At 41.0% G+C, this 20,222-nt stretch overlaps 1 protein-coding gene across 1 annotated transcript in view; it reads left to right on the forward strand.

Annotated features, from left to right (window-relative positions):
- ITGB4 (integrin subunit beta 4) overlaps window positions 1-20,222 on the forward strand; it is a gene marked incomplete in the record, with an annotated part of 126,861 nt that overhangs the window by 72,998 nt on the left and 33,641 nt on the right. Inside the window, 13 exon segments of the mRNA XM_073608132.1 lie at window positions 837-935; window positions 2,568-2,697; window positions 2,808-2,930; window positions 5,545-5,651; window positions 7,290-7,323; window positions 8,569-8,754; window positions 9,464-9,567; window positions 10,993-11,051; window positions 11,138-11,161; window positions 12,279-12,427; window positions 12,814-12,993; window positions 15,936-16,084; window positions 18,783-18,996. Of these exon segments, the coding sequence (XP_073464233.1) occupies window positions 837-935; window positions 2,568-2,697; window positions 2,808-2,930; window positions 5,545-5,651; window positions 7,290-7,323; window positions 8,569-8,754; window positions 9,464-9,567; window positions 10,993-11,051; window positions 11,138-11,161; window positions 12,279-12,427; window positions 12,814-12,993; window positions 15,936-16,084; window positions 18,783-18,996 (1,558 nt within the window).

Genomic DNA, 20,222 nt, shown 5'->3' on the forward strand with positions numbered 1-20,222 from the left:
GAAGCGTTGGTGTGCTCAGCCTATTACATTAGGGTGTGCACCCTACATGCGTGTATATCCGCAGAGCAGAGGACGTGTCAGTAGAGGTAAGACTTGTGTCAGTAGGGCAGTGGACACTGTAGTTTAAGCGCTGCGTAAACTGTCGGCGCTATATAAATCCTGTATAATAATAATAAATAATAATAATAATAGTTTATTTATTTTTATTCTTTTTTTTTTGTTTTTTTTACAGTTTTTGTTATTTTTATTATTATTATTATATATATATATATATATATATATATATATATATATATATATATATATATATATATATATATATATATATATATATTTTTTTTTTTTTTTTTTTAAGTTTTATTAATAATTTTACAATTATTTATTTATTTTGAGTCTTGTTATGGGCCTTTGATGAAATATCAGGGGTCTAAACAGACCCCTGATGTCCCACTTGTGAGACAGAGAAAGGCACTGAGGATAGAGATTCCCCAGTCCCCTTCTCTGCAGCCTGCAGTAAACATTGTTTACTATGCTTCATTTAGGAATGAAGACAGGAGTGATCGGCACAGATCACTTCCTGTGTTCATTCAGAAAAGGAAGGGACCAGTTAATTAAATATTTACCAGCTCCTTTCCTGCTACCGAGAGGAGAGGAGGGAAGCTGGCAGCACTGCAAGGGGGAGACAAGCAGGGGGAATCGGCACCACAGGGGGTGATTAGGGTGTGCCCAGGCACATCCGGCACACCCTGTGCGCACAACTATGGATGGAAGTGAAGGATAATGTATCAAATGGATCGAAGCGGCAAGTGTACTGATTACTGTGTTACTTTCTACAGGGCCTGTGCAATAACCGAGGGAAATGTGAGTGCGGTCGTTGCAAATGTGACGCCGAGTCCCAGTTTGCCGATGCCATGTGTGAATTTAGCAGCTCATTGGTAGGTCTGCCATATTGGTTTACATTACATGACAACACATGTATACTGCATTTTCATCTGGTTCACCCAAATCCAGACCATGTACAGATTTATGTTGTGTTGTGAGACATGACTTAACTGAAAAGTAGATGGTTGAGCCGCAGTTTTACCACCTGCCCCCCCCCCCCCCCAACTTCCCACCTAAAGAAAAGCATGCATGCATGTTCAGGGCTGTATGCATTTTACAGCCACAATACTTTGCAGCCGAGGGAAAATTTAAACCACATGTCACATTCAGAGCATGGTACTGCCACAGAGCAAGACTCCTTTAAAGTAGAACTAGACATGTGCAATTAGTTTCGCTCCAAATTCGTTTTTTCGTTGAAATTCGACAAATTCATTAATTCGGAAATATTCAAATTAACGAAAACCCATTTAATGAATTTTTCCCGAACTTTGAAAATCTGAAGTTCAGAAATTAGAAAACTGAAAATTGGGAAATCCGAAAATGTGAAAATCTGAAATAACTAACTAATAATAACTATTACTAACTATTAAATAATAGGTATTGGAATTTCCTTTAAAAGTTGGCTGACAGTGAACATAATGAATACAAATTTAACCGAAGTTACAAATATTATCCAAAATAACGTATGCCGCATCTAAACGAATGGAACGTAACAAATTAATAATAATAATAAAAATGTTATTATTAATTTGTTATGTTTCATTCATTCAGATGCAGCATTCGTTATTTCAGATAATTTAGAACTTCAGATAAATTCGCATTCGTTTCATTCACTAACAGCCAAATTTGAAAGGAAATTCCAATACCTATAATTTAATAGTTGGTTATTAGTTGGTTATCATTTCGGATTTTCAAATTTTTGTTCTTATTTTTGAATTTTCGTTCTTATTTTCGTAATTTCTCTTATTTTCGGATTTTCTAATTTTCAGATTTCCGAATTTTTGAATTTTCAGTTTTCGAATTTCTGAATGATTGAATTTCTGAATTTATTCGAAATAACGAATTTCGATCATAACAAATGACCCAAAAAAGGAAAAAAAAAACAAAAAACCAATGGAACCAAAACAAACAAATTTTTTGGTAGTGCACATGTCTAACTAGAAGTATGGGCAACCTTTTTTTTTTTTTTTTTTTACATTTTGGATAAAGCAAGGGACGGTTATAAACCCTGTCAGATTTGTTTTTCGCCATCTGTGTCCCATTGCAGAGATTTCCCTTCACTTCCTGTGCCATAGCTAAACAGGAAGTGAAAGGAAATCCCTGCAAATTAGGGGAATTTATTGGGGTAACCAGAACTAGTGTCCTCATTAGAAGATTTCCCCTCTATTACTTTTCTGGGGACAACCCAAAATTTGGGATTTTATTTTACTTTTAATGATAATGGTAAACAGAACAAATAGTGAGGGGGGAAACTCCTTAATGGGGACACAGGCAGAAATAAAAACCTGACAGGTGTTCTAATCCCTCTCCACTGTCCAATCTATATGTGAAATCCAATAATGAAAATATGAAACGGCAAGCATGTCAATTTTACATGAATGACTCTATACTTACTGAGAATACACTCTAGTTTCTATTTATTTCTAACACCCGAAACTTGTCATGTTTCCTGTCTATGTGAACAGCGCCTCCTGGGGGCCTGTGAGGATGTCCGCACATGTGCGCAGTGCCAGGCCTGGGGCACTGGGGAGAAGAAGGGAAAAAAATGTGAAAGCTGCGACATCCAGATAAAGATGGTAGATGAGCTCACCAAAGGTAAGTGTACAAAATATCACTGCGAGGAACCAATGATCGTTCGCTGGTGATATGTACCTTACATGCAGATGTCATGGCTTCTAATATATGGACTTTTTCTTTTCTGGTAGTTGATGAACGAACAGAGAAATGCACTTTCCGTGATGAGGAGGACGATTGTACCTATCATTACACAGTAGAAGCAGTGGGTTCTGTGTTAGCCAATTACACTGTGCTAGTACAAAAGAAGAAAGGTTAGGAAGATGTCCCATATTTCATTCTTTCCAAGTGCCTTGCTCCTTATTTTATGTACTCTTTCTATCGCTCATCTCTAATCTATCTATATATTGTAATGAGGCTCAACTGCTATTTGCAGCGGTAAGCCAAGACAGGGATACCCAGTAACAGTCCAGGCCTATCTGATTTTATTCAGCAAGGCAGCAAAGTATAAAATGAACAAAACATCTGCTCATCCGAGACGCTAAGAAAACCCATATCAGTTACTGGCTAACAGGGTGTCCCTAATGGTCTCTCCCAGACAAGCAGGCAACTTTTATACCTTGTTAGTGTTTTGTCAGCGTTTAGCATTTTCATGCAGCAGAGAGAGAGTTCTGAGCACACATAATAAAGGGTCTGTGGACAGCTGAGCATATCAGTGAGGTTACCAGGTAAGATGTGGACCTGGGAATGAAGGCTTTATCCTACAGAAAGCTCACCAGATATTCTGGGGTTCAGGATCCAGAGCAGAACTTATTAAGATCTGAGAAAAGAAAAAGTTTACTTTCTCCATAACTTTCACAAACCCTGGAAACCCTTGTCATATATAGGTGACAAACCTAGGTGACACTTGTACACCATCCACAGTCCCACCTGTCGGTGTCTATCTATCTATCTATCTATCTATCTATCTATCTATCTATCTATCTATCTATCTATCTATCTATCTATCTATCTATCTATCTATCTATCTATCTATCCTTTCCACATTTTGTCATGTTACAACCAAAAACGTAAATGTATTTTATTGTTGTTTTATGTGATAGACCAACACAAAGTGGCGCATAATTGTGAAGTGAAAGAAAAATGATAAACAATTTTCCAAAATGTTTACAAATATGTGAAAAGTGTGGCATGCATTTGTATTCAGCCCTCTTTACTCTGATGATACCCCTAACTAAAATCCAGTGGAACCAATTGCCTTCAGAAGTCACCTAGTTAGTAAAAAGAGTCCACCTGTGTGCAATTTAATCTCAGTATAAATACAGCTGTTCTGTGAAGCCCTCACAGGTTTGTTAGAGAACCTTAGTGAACAAACCGCATCATAAAGGCCAAGGAACCCATCAGACAGGTCACAGATAAAGTTGTGGAGAAGTTTAAAGCAGGGTTAGGTTGTAAAAAAATATCCCAAGAAATCCCAAAATATCCCCAAAAAAATATCCCAAGCTTTGAACATCTCACAGAGCACTGTTCAATCCATCATCTGAAAATGGAAAGAGTTTGGCACAACTGCACACCTACCAAGACATGGCCGTCCACCTAAAGTGACAGGCCGGGCAAGGAGAGCATTAATCAGAGAAGCAGCCAAGAGGCCCATGGTAACTCTGGAGGAGCTTCAGAGATCCACAGCTCAGGTAGGAGAATCTGTCCACAGGACAAATATTAGTTGTGCACTCCACAAATCTGTCCTTTATGGAAGAGTGACAAGAAGAAAGTCATTGTTGAAAGAAAGCCATAAGAAGTCCGGTTTGCAGTTTGTGAGAAGCCATGTGGGGGACACAGCAAACATGTGGAAGAAGGTGCTCTGGTCAGATGAGACCAAAATTGAACTTTTTGGCCTAAAAATGCTATGTGTGGCAGAAAACTAACACTGCACATCACCCTGAACATACCATCCCTACCGTGAAGCATGGTGGTTGCATCATCATGTTGTGGGGATGCTTTTCTTCAGCAGGGACAGGGAAGCTGGTCAGAGTTGATGGGAAGATGGATAGAGCCAAATACAGGGCAATCTTAGAAGAAAACCTGTTAGAGCAGTGGTTCTCAACTCCTGTCCTCAGGACCCACTAACAGGCCAGGTTTGTAAGATAACTGAAATACATCACAGGTGATACCATTTGCTGCTCGGTGATTGCAGTATTCTAATCTGCATCTCCCCAAGGTAATATTTAAAATCTAGCCTGTTAGAGAGTCCTGAGGACAGGAGTTGAGAACCACTGTGTTAGAGTCTGCAAAGGAATTGAGACTGGGGCGGAGGTTCATCTTCCAGCAGGTCAACATCCCTTAACATACAGCCAGGGCTACAATGGAATGCTTTAGATCAAAGTATATTCATGTGTTAGAATGGCCCAGTCAAAGTCCAGACCTAAATCCAATTGAGAATCTGTGGCAAGACTTAAAAATTGCTGTTCACAGACGCTCTCCATCCAATCTGAACAGAGCTTGAGCTATTTTTCAAAGAAGAATGAGCAGAAATTTCACTCTGTAGATGTGCAAAGCTGGTAGAGACATCCCCAAAAAGACTGTAATTGCAGTGAAAGGGGGTTCTACAAAGTATTGACTCAGGGGGGGGCTGAATACAAATGTACCCCACACTTTTCACATATTTATTTGTAAAAAAATTTGAAAACCATTTATCATTTTCCTTCCACTTCACAATTATTACCACTTTGTGTTGGTCTATCACATAAAATCCCAATAAAATACATTTACTTTTTTTGGTTGTAACATGAAAAAAAATGTGGAAAATTTCAAGGGGTATGAATACTTTTTCAAGGGACTGTACCTATATCTATCACTGCTCTTTATTTTACATACTCTCTCCCATCTTGGTTTGTCATTTTTTCATAGAAGGTTTATTTTTCTCTGCAGAATGTCCCCCCGGTGCCTTCCTATGGCTCATCCCTCTACTCATCTTCCTGATGCTGCTCCTCGGTCTGTTACTTCTATTGTGCTGGAAATACTGTGCCTGCTGCAGGGTAAGAAATTTAAAGTTATACTAAACACACACTGTTTTATTTACATTGTCCCTTCTCTTTCTGTATGTGGATGATGGCACTGTAATTATTTTAATAATTATATAATATTTTAGTAAGAAACATCTAAGTACCTATTTCCTAATGGATATACAGCTGTCACATGACCCAGATCTTTCCCAGCCTGTCTGCAGGGAAACATAAGCTGGAGGAGAGTCTAGTCCTCTGCTACTGGTCACATGTTCAAAAAAAAAAAAAAAAAACGCTATACAAAGTAAAAATAGATAATACCAATAAACTGTTTTAAATTGACATACAAATATATATTTTAAATGAAATCTTTATTATTTCCTGGCAATAACATTGTGTGCGCTGATTTCTGTCAGTCACAGGCTGTGTCACGCTCCTCCAGCCTGAGTTTTAGAATAAGAGGGTGGTGATTCCTTCATCAATCTACATGTAATTTCCAGCTACACCTTGTGTTTAGCTGATTAGTGGGCATGGAGGAAGGAGGGAGGGAGGGAGTGGGCTTTCAATCACCACTGTGTATACACTCACATGTGACACTCTATAGTCACATGGGCTGCTCACATATGATAAGGAGGAAATGCTCAGGGTAGAAAGTACACTGAAAGCTGAGCATGTGCAGAGCTGACAACACTGCTCTGCAAAATCCCTAGCTGAATTGGGGACATGGACAGAAGGGGGAGATAGAGAGCAGCAGGATCAGCCAGGTTTTTTGCAGAATACATAAAATCTCATAGTGACTGAGTGAGCAGCATATAATACACCATTTATTGAAAATTTTTTTATGATACTCTAAAGCTAGTGGGTACTGTCTAACTCTTAAGGCCCATACACACGGTCTGACTTTTTGACAGCAAACCTGCAAATTAGCTGTTTTACGGCAATATCCGACTGTGTGTACGCTCCATTGGACAAACTTTTTTTGGTTTTCATCAGACAAATGTTGCTGTGCAGACAGACAAACTTGGCGGCAACAAAAGTCCTACGTCGGCTAGTCCGATCGCGTGTACACAAAACCATCCAAAGTACAAACACGCATGCTCAGATCCAATGCAAAAATCACACAACAATACAGAAGTTGACCAAAGGGTGGCGCCGGAGAATTGAACTTCCTCTTTTGAAGTTTCATCAGTACGTTGAAACGTCACCACGTTTGCGTTTGTTGCCTAAAAAGTCCTGCCGTGTGTATGCAATACAAGTTCACAGCCAACGCCCTTTGGACAGAAATCTACAGAAAAGTTTAAGTCCGATCTTGTGTACGAGGCTTAACAGTGTATGGAAAAACTACACAAGACAATACATATGATATAGAGGGGAAAATGGCATTGTAAAAAAGCATTGCGGGACAAAATGGAATATTTCTGAATATACTCTTACCTTCCCTAGTAAAATGCCTCTATATATGTGTAACTCCTTAATACAGCAACGTATATGAAAGGAGAACGTAACAATTAGTAACGAAGATGCTGTAACAATTTCCTGACCTATCACAAAACACGTAATATTTCTATGTATATAGAATAGTGAAATTATAACACAGCTGCCAGCATGTTAGCGGTGGGAGGAAAGGTGGTGATAAGCACCGGCAAGCTAAACGATGTCTTCTTGTTGCAGGCTTGTCTGGCTCTGCTGCCTTGCTGTGGACGAGGTAAGGATTAGGCTGCATAGATTTGATTTATATTAAATTCAAAACCATTTTATCTAAATAGTTAGAACACATGATATTTGTAGGTACTTTTATTGTAAGCCAGTGATTTTTTTCAGAAGGAACATGTATGAGGAGATATTAAAAGTTGCATTCCAGGCAGATATAAAAAGCAGATTAATCTTGTGTTAATGTTTTTTATTTATTTTTTTTTTGTTGTGTTTTTTTTTTTTTTTTGCAACTAGAATAAATACCTGTTTTTTTTTTGTTTGTTTGTTTTTTTTCTTTATATTGGCTTCCTGTAACCCCTGCACAGTAGGCTTGGACAGCTAGGGCCAGCACTGAGCCAATCAGACGTTGCTGCATGCTCATGTGTTGACAGTAAACCTCCCTATAGGACAAAGTAGATTGAGTAGAAGGATGACCTCCTCTAGTTTCCAATCAGACTTTGCTGCATGCTCCATGCTCCTGCATTGACAGTAAACATCCCTATAGGACAAAGCAGAGTGAGTAGAAGGATGACCTCCTCTAGTTTCCAATCAGACTTTGCTGCATGCTCATACAGTAAACATCCCTATAAGACAAAGTAGAGTAAGTAGGAGGATGACCTCCTCTAGTCTCCAATATGAGTGAGTTGTTCTTCACTAATCTGTATTACCGCTGCAGTGAGGGGATGGCTGTCAAGATCACAAATCTGGTTGCATACAATTACAAATTCTTTTGGCAGGTATATCACTTCCATTATTTGTATTTTAGCTGTGGATTTGGATGTCTGCCTGGAGTGCAGCTTTAAAGACGAAGTTTACCTTTCCCAGAAAATAGCATTTGTAGTCAAGGAGCCTCAGTAGATCTTAAAAATCTGTGCCACTTTATGAAATGATCATTCATTTTATTGTTTTACCTGTAGGCCATTTGGGTCCCCTCAGAAGCTTGGCTAAACAAACTCCTAGTTAGCAACCACCACGTTGCTAGGACGTAAAACCTTTGGCTTTAATTTCTGCAATGCTGGAACGGTTTTCATGTCCTAATAACAAAGTGAGACATGGGGGTTGCTAACTAGGAGTTTTTTAGTCATACTTCTTAGGGGACCCAAATGGCCTACAGATATAACAATAACATTAATGATCATTTACAAAGCTTGCACAGATTTTTAGGTCCACTGGGTCCCCTTGACTTCATAGGCTAATTTCTGGAAAAGGTGAAGTTTGACCTTTTTAATTTAATCGGACATTTCTATTCCTATTGCAGGGCGCACTGTGGGATTTAAGGAAGACCACTATATGCTACGACAAAGCCTTATGCAATCTGATTATCTGAACACTCCACTTGTACGAAATGGAAACCTGAAAGGTGGAGACTCTGTGAGATGGAAGATTACCAACAATGTACACCGACCACCTCCATCACCTGATGCCCTGAACCCCAAAGAGCTGGGTATGTGACTAGAGCAGACTATGAAGATAGGGGGGGGGGCAGAAAATGGGTTTAGTAAGAGTCTTAAAACTCAAGTCTTGTTTTATTAATTTATAAAATATCCTGCTTGAACTATAATAGTTTATTGAGGAATTTTGACTGCAAAGTTAGATTATAAAGTACTATATAATAATTGATTTTGAGGGGTGCTGAGAAAGGGGGTCAATTAAAGGTAAATGTACTAACAGTACAGGTATCCTTTAAAAGGCCAGCCTTGAACCACAGTCCAGTGACCTGCCTAGGCCAAGATGATGTCATCGGTCTGCTGCAGGCAAGAGGAAGCATATACTCAGTCTCCTCTCCCTTGGTGATTTAGCCAAAACATTGTAACTTTGTAGGAGTTCATGAGGTGAGCGGCAGCAACAGTGGGCTGGTCTGTTTCAGACACAGGAAACAGCCAAGACCTTCACAGGTACCAGGATTTATGTGATCGTGTCATCTCTGAGCCAGCATCACCAGTGTAGGAAATAGATGCTGACCCTGGATGATTCATGAACACATATGGTGCTGACCTCTTGGAGGGAAAAAGCAGATGAAGGCTTTGTCAGGAGGAGTGAGAGTGCTACATGAAAAAATATGTGATACTAGGTCCATGGCTCAAAAGGGTGCTTTTCAGCACTATTAGTTATGGTGTATGGTGGCTACAACATATAAATGTCTTCTCTTTCAGTCCCATATGGAGTCTCCTTGAGGTTGGCTCGCCTTTTCACTGAGAACCTGTCTAAGCCTCAGACAAGGGAATGTGAGCAACTCCGTCGGGAAGTTGAACAAACGGTAATTAAATACAGTGGGCTGTCCCCCCATGGTACACCCTGTGATGGCATTGTTTCCATTTCTAGTGGCCATTCTTGGTATGAAGTCCAATACATTTTGGTCCTTATAAAACCAATTTTTCAAAGGGCTTCTTCATGAAAGGGCAAATTAATCTCTTCATCCTATAGATAGCTTGCCATCAATAAAGCCTCACCTTCAACTTTCCCAGGATTGATGGCAATATCTATATTTGTTTGGCTCTTGATTGGTATCGCCTTGCTGTATCTACACACCTATACAAGGTCTACCTATAGGGCTGCTGTTAGAAACCACGGGGCCCCATACAGACAACCTAACACAGGGCCCCTTACAGGCAATGCTTCAGTTATGAATGAACACAGTGAGTGATGGGTACCCATCACTCATTGCGTTCATTCAGGAAAGGAAGGGGCTAGTAAATATGACATGCTTACCTAGCCCTTCCCCCACTCTCCATCTTGAAGGACCCTATTGTGTGCTTGCAGCTGCTGGTGGGAAGGAGAGGAGGGAAACCGGAAGCACTGTGGAGTGGCAATTACTGGAACCGATCAATTGTATGGCTCTCTCTGTAGCAGCTGAAAGCCAATGAGAGAGAGAGGAGACGAAGCCAGCTTTCAACTGCTGCAGAGATGCAGGGGATCCGTTGCAGTAATTGCTCTCCCTGCCCACATCCAATTCACTGGGTCCCCCTGCTGGCCCGGCCCTCGTACAGGGGACTGGTGGTACCCCCTTATCCACGGCCCTATCTACCTAACTGTAAGGCTTTGTGGTATGGAACCTAATGTATATTCTTATGATTTGGATGAACCTAAGGTTTATTATATGACGCTATTTGATCAAGTACTAACTTTACTATTTGAAGGACAGAAAAGCTTTGGAAATCCATCAACTAATCTGTACACCAAATAACGTGTACAGTATCTATAGCAGCAGAAAGTGAAAGGAAATCTCTCCAAGATGAAGGAACATCACTCACCTCTCCTCCAATCTGTCCAAACCTAAAAAAAAAGTTTTGGTTAAAGATACACTTTTAGAAAACATAGCTGATGGGTGAATACAATGACAATATCCTTGGTAATGTCTCCAGGCTGGTTTATACTTATTTTCTGATAGGGATAATTCACTTGGTTTTACGATTACCCAAGGTGATTGCTACACCCACAGCAGGGGTTGGCAACTTCAGCACTCCATCCGTGGTGACATTACAAATCCCACTAGACTCTGACAACCAAAGTCATGACTCCCAGAGGCAGAGGCATGATGAGATTTGTAGTTTCACCACAAGCTGGAGTGCTTAAATTGCCAACCCCGACCTATGATATTGGCCATACCAATGGAAGACAACATTTTACACATTTGTCGCTGTCTAATAAGTATTTATCTTACTAATGATGTTTATTCCCATAGCTAAATGAGGTGTATAAAGTGATACCTGGAACACACAAGGTGAAGCAGACCAATTTCCGGTAAGTCTGGCTTTTATTTGGAGCATTTACATTCATCTCACAGAACACATGAAATTACAGTTTGTCTACTTCTTGTTTCCTTCTAGGTTACAATCCAATGCAGGCAAAAGGTATGAACACTGTCTTCGTTTTTGGACATCTGCCCACCTTTCTAATTGAACAAACAATATGTAATAATTCAAGAAACACAAAATTTCTGATATTTTGTCATATCAAAAATTCACCCCTTCCCAACTCTCTCATTCGTCCCTCTCTAATCCTAGTAACAACATTCACTTGTACCCCAGACAATACCCTCCTGCTAACCATTGCTGTGTAAACAGACAAAAGGCCTGAACCCGTTGTGAGATCTCTCAGAACGTTCCGAAGTTTTGTAGTAAATTGTTTGTTTTTTAATATCTCCTTCCAGGCTTATACAATATAAGTCCATGAATCAGTGGAGGAAAAGTCAGCAATCGGGATAACATCAAATAATGCTCTTCCTTTATTGAAATGCCATGCATAACAGCTGTAAAACAGCCAACTCGTTTCGGCTGCCAGGCCTTAATCATGGCCATGATTAAAGAAGAACTATAGGCAAAACTTTATTTTAAATTTTGGATAGAGTAAGGGGGGGATATAACCCCTGACAGATTTTTTTTTCCACCATCTGTTTTCAATTGGGGAGATTTTCCTTCACTTCATGTCCCATAGCCAAACAGGAAGTGAGAGGAAATCCCTGCAAATTAAAGGAATTCCTTGGGGACCCCCAGGTCACCAGAACTAGTGTCCCTATTGAAAGATTTACCCTCTATTACTTTTCTGGGGACAACCCAAAATGTGGGATTTTCTTTTACTTTCACTTTCAATGATAATGGTAAACAGGACAGGGAGAGAGTGAATCTCCCTAACTGGTGGCACAGACAGAGATAAAAACTGGCAGGAGTTCTAATCCCTCTCCACTCTATCCAAAACTTAAAAAAAAAAGTTTTGCCTTTAGTTACACTTTAAGGCCTGACAGCCGAAACACGTTGGCTGTTTTACATGTTACTTCAATAAAGGAAGACCGCTATTTGATGTTATCCAGAGTGCCGACTTTTTCTCCAGTGATTCATGCTATACAGAGGCATCAGCAGCCTGACAGTCTGAGAACCGGGTGGAGCTGGAAATTGAGGCAGAAATGCTACTAAACCTGTTTCCTATATAACTTCATTGACATACAATGATTGTTAATACATTTTATTACAGACAAGATCACACAATTGCAGACACCGTATTGATGGCTCCAAGAGAAGCTGAACCTGAAATTGTAAAAGTCACTGAGAAACATGTCACCCAAGAGTCTTTCCAAGACTTGAAAGTCACCCCTGGCTACTACACAGTCATATCTGACAGAGGTGAGTGCTACATTTCTCTAATACCAGCATAAACTAAAAAGGAATATGGGCTTTGCCTATGCATGGCAACCAATAAGTTACACACACACACCTATCCTTTACTCTTCCACTGCTCCATTGGACTGCTAGGCGTGAAGAGTGTTAGCCATGACTTGGAGCCTGATCAAGTATTATGACTACTACCCCCATGTGACAGCCCTGGGTGCCTACAGGACCAGACATTAGCATTGCCACATGGGAGGTAAGGAAGTGGGTCATGAGCTAATGCTGGCACAACAATTAAAGGGAACCTGTTGCTTTTCCCTGCATTGGCAAAGCACAGGCTTACTCTTAACTCAGAGCATTTATTTTTGCTATTTGCCTTACTACTTTGTATTTTTTAATAGATGCCCATGGGCTGGTGGAATTTCAGGAGGGAGTGGAACTCGTGGATGTTCGTGTTCCCCTTTTCATCAGACCAGAAGATGACGATGAGAAGCAGTTATTGGTGGAGGCACTGGAGGTTCCCACAGGAATCGCCCACCTGGGAAAGAAAAATGTTAACATTACAATTATTAAGGAGCAAGGTGGGAGCAGTGATGTCCTTTACATGGCTATTCCATTCATGGTATAGATGTATTACATACTGTATGTATGTCTGACTTATGCTGGCCATACATATAGCAATATGATAATTCAGTGTAATTAGCCTGACATTTATCACACTAAATGGGCGAATTGTTCATTGTCATCAGAAAGAAACGATCAGGCTTGATAGCAAATGAAGTCGAGTTGGAGGCAAAACAATCCTTTTTCCTATTTGTTGCATTGAACAAAAGATTATTTAATGTACACTATATTACCAGAAGTATTCCTCAACCCGATAGAACACCTTTGGGGTGAATTAGAGCGGAGATTGCGAGCCAGGCCTTCTCGTCCACATCAGTGTCTGACCTCACAAATGCACTTCTAGAAGAATGGTCAAACATTCCCATAGACACACTCCTAAACCTTGTGGACAGCCTTCACGGAAGAGTTGTAGCTGTTATAGCTGCAATGGGTGGGCCAACTCAATATTGAACCCTACGGACAAAGACTGGGATGACATTAAAGTTCATGTGTGTGTAAAGGCAGGCGTCCCAATACTTTTGGTAATATAGTGTATATCTAAAGCCAAAAGGGTTTTTTTTAATTTTTTTTTATTTTAGATAGTCTGGAAGGTTTTGAACTGGTTTAGAACCTCTGTGAGGTCTTTATTGCTACCTGTGTTCTGTTTGTCCTGGTGACCATTGTCACGGGAACAGAAAGATGATAAATCAGAAATGTTATGGTTGTCTCTAGAACATGCAAAATCTTCCAGTGGGGACACCTATTCTTCTGACAACTATGTAGGAGAGAATTTCCCCTCATTTTAGTTTCTGTTGTGTCTCTGGGACAGGAAGTGAAGGGAAACAAACAAACAATTTACTTATTTACAGCCTAAGTTCACCTTCCCCCCAAAAAAATATACAAAATCAGGACAAGGAACATTCCTAATCTTCATTGTGACGTGTCCCTGGTCCTTCTATCTTCTAGTTCAGTGGAAATCTTCCACCTTCAATCCCCCCCCCCCCCCCACCCCTGAGGCCATTATCTTCTGGTGTGGCTGGGGTTAATAGAAATGAGGAGTTGTCATTTGCTCTCATCAAGAGACTATGTCCACCTTTTGCTGCTCCAATCATGGAAACTGTTCTAGAGCTTCTATGAATGAAAGAGGATGTATAAATGTAGGAAGAGTGTATGTTTGAAAGGTCTGCCTCCTCCATTCATAGAAGTTGCAGTACAGCTTCTATGAATGGAGGTGCTGGGTGGAAAAGGTGGGGCATAGGCATTCCTAATGAGTGCAAATGACAGCTCTCCAGTTCTAATAATCCCTGCCACAGCGGAAGATAACTGCAGCACTGGTGGGAGGGCATTGGAGGTCGGAGGAGGAAAATTACTACTGAACTAGAAGACCTAAGCACAAAGGACACATCACACTGAAGATAAGGAATTCTCCTTTGTGCAGATTTCATATTTTTTATATGTAAACTTAGGTTTAACATGACGTATTCAAAGGACCATAAGATTTCTCTTTACAAATAATCAGGGCTTTTTTTCTCAGACAATAGATGCAGAAACTCCCCTTTTCCGAGTCACCACTTGTCTCCACCCCCTACCCACCTCCGAGCACTGCTCCTTGGTTCCATCCACTACCCACCTCCGAGCACTGCTCCATGGTTCCCCCCTACCCACCTCCGAGCACTGTTCCTTGGTTCCATCCACTACCCACCTCCGAGCACTGTTCCTTGGTTCCATCCACTACCCACCTCCGAGCACTGTTCCTTGGTTCCACCCCCTACCCACCTCCGAGCACTGTTCCTTGGTTCCATCCCCTACCCACCTCCGAGCACTGTTCCTTGATTCCATCCACTACCCACCTCCGAGCACTGTTCCTGGGTTCCACCCCCTACCCACCTCCGAGCACTGTTCCTGGGTTCCACCCCCTACCCACCACCGAGCACTGTTCCTTGGTTCCACCCCCTACCCACCTCTGGGCACTGTTCACTGGTTCCATCCCCTACCCACCTCCGAGCACTGTTCCTTGGTTCCATCCCCTACCCACCTCCGAGCACTGTTCCTGGGTTCCACCCCCTACCCACCTCCGAGCACTGTTCCTGGGTTCCACCCCCTACCCACCACCGAGCACTGTTCCTTGGTTCCACCCCCTACCCACCTCTGGGCACTGTTCACTGGTTCCATCCCCTACCCACCTCCGAGCACTGTTCCTTGGTTCCATCCCCTACCCACCTCCGAGCACTGTTCCTTGGTTTCACCCCCTACCCACCTCCTAGTACCACCCCCTTTTAGAGAATAAGGAACCAAGTAACAATTGTGGTGCTAAATAATTTGTATGGAATTTGTTAATGATAACAAGAAAAGCAGTAAAATAGATCCCATGCAGTCAGCAAGAATGGACCACCCACAATAAAATACCCCCCCTCCCAGCAACGATAGACTCCCAGCAGCAACAACAGATCTCCCTTCAGCCAGCATCAATAGACTCTCCAGCAACAATAGACCCCCCCCTCCCAGCAATGAGGGGTCACTCACAACAAAATACCCCAAGCAACAATAGACCCCCGGCAACAACAGATATCCCTGTAGCCAACATCAATAGACCTCTCTCTCAACAGTAGACCCCCCCCCCCAACAATATAGGACCAACCCCCAGCAACAATATAGCTCCCATCAGCAACAACAGACCTCCCCAGCAACAATAGAACCCCCCTGCAAAAAATATATCCTCTCCAGCAACAATAGATCCCCTAGCAGCTAGCATTAATAGACCCAGCACCTTTTGCCATTACATACATTCTTGCTGAAAAAAGCCCTGCAAATAATGATTCTGATCATACAAAACAACTCCTATAATTGTAACATAGGTGACTTTTTGTAAAGTCTTACACCACAGCTATGATATTTTTATAAACCTCTCCCTATATTACAGCTAAGAGTATAGTGTCCTTTGTGAAGCCAGCGTATACCTACAGCCGCCATGAACAATTAGCACGTGTTCCTGTTTCTCGGGAAATTCTGCAGAGTGGCAAATCACAGGTTACCTACCGCTCAAAGGATCTGACGGCTCGTGAGGGCAAGGTAAAGGCTCATCTCCATTTTAATTTTTTTTTTTTGTGTTGATCGTGAGGAATGTTTACATGTTTTATGATTTGAATAAATAGATGTGCTTAGTGCAGTAAGATCAACCCTCCACCCAATGACTTTCTACATTAGAGATAAGCTCAGACTGTCCTCCAAACTCATCTCTAGCTGTATCCGGCCCACATCTCATTAAAGGAAAAAAAAGAGCTTCATAGTATCATAGTAGGTAAGGTTGAATAAAGACAATAGTCCATCCAGTTCAACCTGTGTAGGTGCACGTGTGTCAGTGTCTATAATTATTTCCCATATCTCTGTATATCGTGTTCCTTAAGATGCACATCTAATAGTCTCTTAAAACTATCCATACTCCCCGCAGCCAACACCAATTGGGGAAGAGAGTTCCACATCCTTATTGCCCTGACAGCGAAAAAACCCCTTCCCAGTTTAAGGTTAAACCGCTTCTCCAATCTCAATGTGTGGCCCCTTGTCCTCTTTTCCTATGCTGGAGTATTTGTAAATCCCTATCATGTTCGAGCTTGAGTTCGAAGTTTGACTAGAGATGAGTTTCAAGCTCCACATAAGCTGTTCATGAACTCAGATGTTGAATTGTGTGATTGTGACACATGTGCCGTAGGCTAAAAATGACTTATGGCCATTACATTCAACCCAACAATGTAAACATGTACATCCTCAGAAACCTTAGATCTGCAGTGTGTCAACAATTAAAATATGACTGGGTGCAATTTTTGCAACAAAAGATATATTTTTTACCATAATGGCAATAAATACCAGGGTCAATATTTTACCATGGATTTGTTACCACAAGTATAAGCTGGATTTTGAAGATGCAGAGGAACTAGAGATCAAATGGCCAACATTCGCTGGATCATGGAGAAAGCAAGGGAATTCCAGAAGAATGTCTACTTCTGCTTTATAGACTACAGTAAAGCCTTCGATTGTGTGGATCACAACAAGATGTGGCAAATACTGAAAGAAATGGGAATGCCAGAACACCTCACCTGTCTTCTGAAAAACCTGTAAGAAAGTCAAGAAGCAACAGTTAGAACAGGACATGGAACAACTGACTGTTTTAAAATTGAGAAAGGAGTGCGGCAAGGATGTATATTGTCACCCTACTTATTTAACTTATATGCAGAGTACATCATGTGAAATCCCAGCATCGACTAATCACAAGCCGGAATTAAGATCACAGGGAGAAATATCCACAACCTGAGATATGCAGACGATACCACACTAATAGAAGAAAGTAGAGAAAAACTAAAGAGTCTCTTAATGAAGGTAAAAGATGAGAGCGCAAAAATTGGCCTGAAATTGAACATTAAGAAAACTAAGATCATGGCAATCGGTCCCATAACTCCTTGGCAAATAGGAGAAGGAATGGAAACAGTGACAGATTTTATCTTCCGAGGCTCCAAGATCACAACAGACTGTGACTGTAGCCATGAAATTAGGAGATTCTTGCTTTTTGGGAGGAAAGCAATGGCAAAACTAGACAACATTATAAAAGCAGAGACATCACCCTACCAACAAAGTGCTGTATAGTCAAAGCTGTGGTATGCCCAGTAGTAACCTTTGGATGTGAAAGTTGGACCATAAGGAAGGCTGAACGCTGAGGAATTGATGCCTTTGAACTATGGTGTTGGAGAAGACTCTTGAAAGTCCTTTGGACGGCAAGAAAATCAAACCAGTCAATCTTAAAGGAAATCAACCCTGAATATTCACTGAAAGGACAGATACTGAAGCTGAAACTCAAATACTTTGGCCACCTAATACGAAGAGAGGACTTAATGGAATAGACCCTGATTGCTGGGAAACATGGAAGGAAAAAGGAGAAGAGGATGACAGAAAACAAGATGGATAGATAGCGTCATCAAAACAATGAATGTGAAGTTAAGCAAGCTCCAGGAGGCAGTGGCGGACAGAAAAGCCTGGCCCGCTATGGTGCATGAGGTCACGAAGAGTCGGACACAACTAAACAACTGAAAAACAACAAGTGACCCTCATTTTCACAGCTCTTACTGTAAAGAATCCTTTATTTAGATAGAAATGTACCCATTTTTTTTTTTCTACCTGCATCATGATTGTGCTTAAGTTCTCTGCAGTAAACCACTTCTATATTTTCTATCTGGGACATTTATTGTAGTTTAAGGCAACTCTCAAAATTTAGTGACGCTCTTTCAAGTTCCACAGTATCCCTTTTTGTTTTTTTTTTGTTTTTTGTAAATTGACACTTCAAACTGAACTGCATAGTCATGGTTCATACTAGTCCATAGCAAAGGAGTGCATTAGACCACTCTTACCTCAGTCAATGACTTTTCAAAAGTTTATTACCAACCTTAGAAGCTGCAGATTTGGTTTGCATGCCTTTTGCATCTATGACCTACATGTACACATTTATATTCTAAATCTTTAGTTTACAGTATTTCTCTAGTGTATGGGAAAAAGTACAGCCCTGAGTCACCCCGAATTTTCTTAAATCTTTGCAATGAGGCCTTTATTGGTTAATGGCTTTTTCACACCAGCAGCCATGGAGGAAACCATGCCGATACACCAATCCTGGCACATTGACATGTCATACACATTGACATGTTACATGTAAGCATATGGAAATATACTGGTATCTACATGATTACACAATAACTTCTCTGTGTCTTTTTCTTCTTCCCTGTTTCAGGATTATGCATTCTCAGAAGGTGACCTGACATACCAAGGAGATGACACACTCTCTGAGATCACAGTTCCTTTGCTTGGCCGGTCAGAGGTGGACACTTTGTTGGGAAACCGCCAGGTCAAACAGTTCCTGCTGGAGCTTAGTAATCCAAAGTATGGGGCCAAGGTTGGCAAATACCCACAGTGCACCATCACTATTAATGACAGCCCAGAGAGAGGTGAGAGGTGACATTTTCAGCATAAGATTATTAACAAAAATAATATATTTTTTGTTATACTGTTATTTTCTTTGTGATAACATCACCTAAAAAAAAAAAGGATTATGGCTGACCTTGATGTTGGGGTAGGAGTTAGAGTCAAGATAATGAAAAATATGGATTGCTGCCATTGCTGATGTCTTTAGTTGCTCAGCAGCAATGCTGGGCCTTTGGCTTCAATACTGATATGGAAGAAGTATGAAGAAAGGAATTTTGACTTCTCTCCTAATTTCCAGATCTATAGACTGCTGACATTTTGTCGACCCCCTCCCAACCAACATCCTTCTATTGAAAAATAAAAGGAAACCGTATTTTGATGTAAAATAAAGTACTATGTTTTCTAAAATAGCTCAAATATACATTAACTAACCCAGCAGCCTTTTAGTCAATAACGATGTATATCAAGCTAGGCAGACTGACCATTAGGATAGGTCTGTAGGCTGCTTCATCACAAACCCAGAGCAATGATAGAGACAGAATATCAACTAAAAATCCAGAAAAAACAAATGTTATAAATTGAGTTGCAGTTCAGTGAGTAAAATAAGTATTTGATCCCTAAGCAAAACATGACTTAGTACTTGGTGGAGAAACCCTTGTTAGCAAGCCCAGAGGTAAGACTTTCTTGTAGTTGGTTACCAGGTTTGCACACATCTCAGGAGGGATTTTGGTCAACACTTCTTTACAGATCTTCTCTAAATCCTTAAGGTTTCTTGGCTGTCGCTTGGCAACTCAAAGTTTCAGCTCTCTCTATAAATGTTCTATAGGATTAAGGTCTGGAGGGTGGCTAGGCCACTCCATGACCTTAATGTGCTTCTTTTTGAGCCACTCCTTTGTTACCTTGGCGGTATGTTTTGGGTCATTGTCATGCTGGAAGATCCATCCACGACTCATCTTCAGTGTTCTGGCTAAGGGAAGAAGGTACCTTTCGCAGAGAAACAGCCCCAAAGCGTAATGTTTCCACCTACAGCTTGCCTGTAGGGATGGTGTTCTTATGCCCTGTACACACAAGCGGAATTTCCGTTGGAAAAATCTAGGATGGTTTTTCTGACGGAATTCTGCTCATGCTTTGGCTTGCATACACATGGTCACACAAGTTCTCTGAACTTTCGACCGTCAAGAACGCGGTGACGTACAACACTACGACGAGCCGAGAAAATTAAGTTCAATGCTTCCGAGCATGCGTGTTT

Source organism: Aquarana catesbeiana, linkage group LG12 (assembly GCF_042186555.1).
Source record: "Aquarana catesbeiana isolate 2022-GZ linkage group LG12, ASM4218655v1, whole genome shotgun sequence".
Classification (NCBI taxonomy): domain Eukaryota; kingdom Metazoa; phylum Chordata; class Amphibia; order Anura; family Ranidae; genus Aquarana; species Aquarana catesbeiana.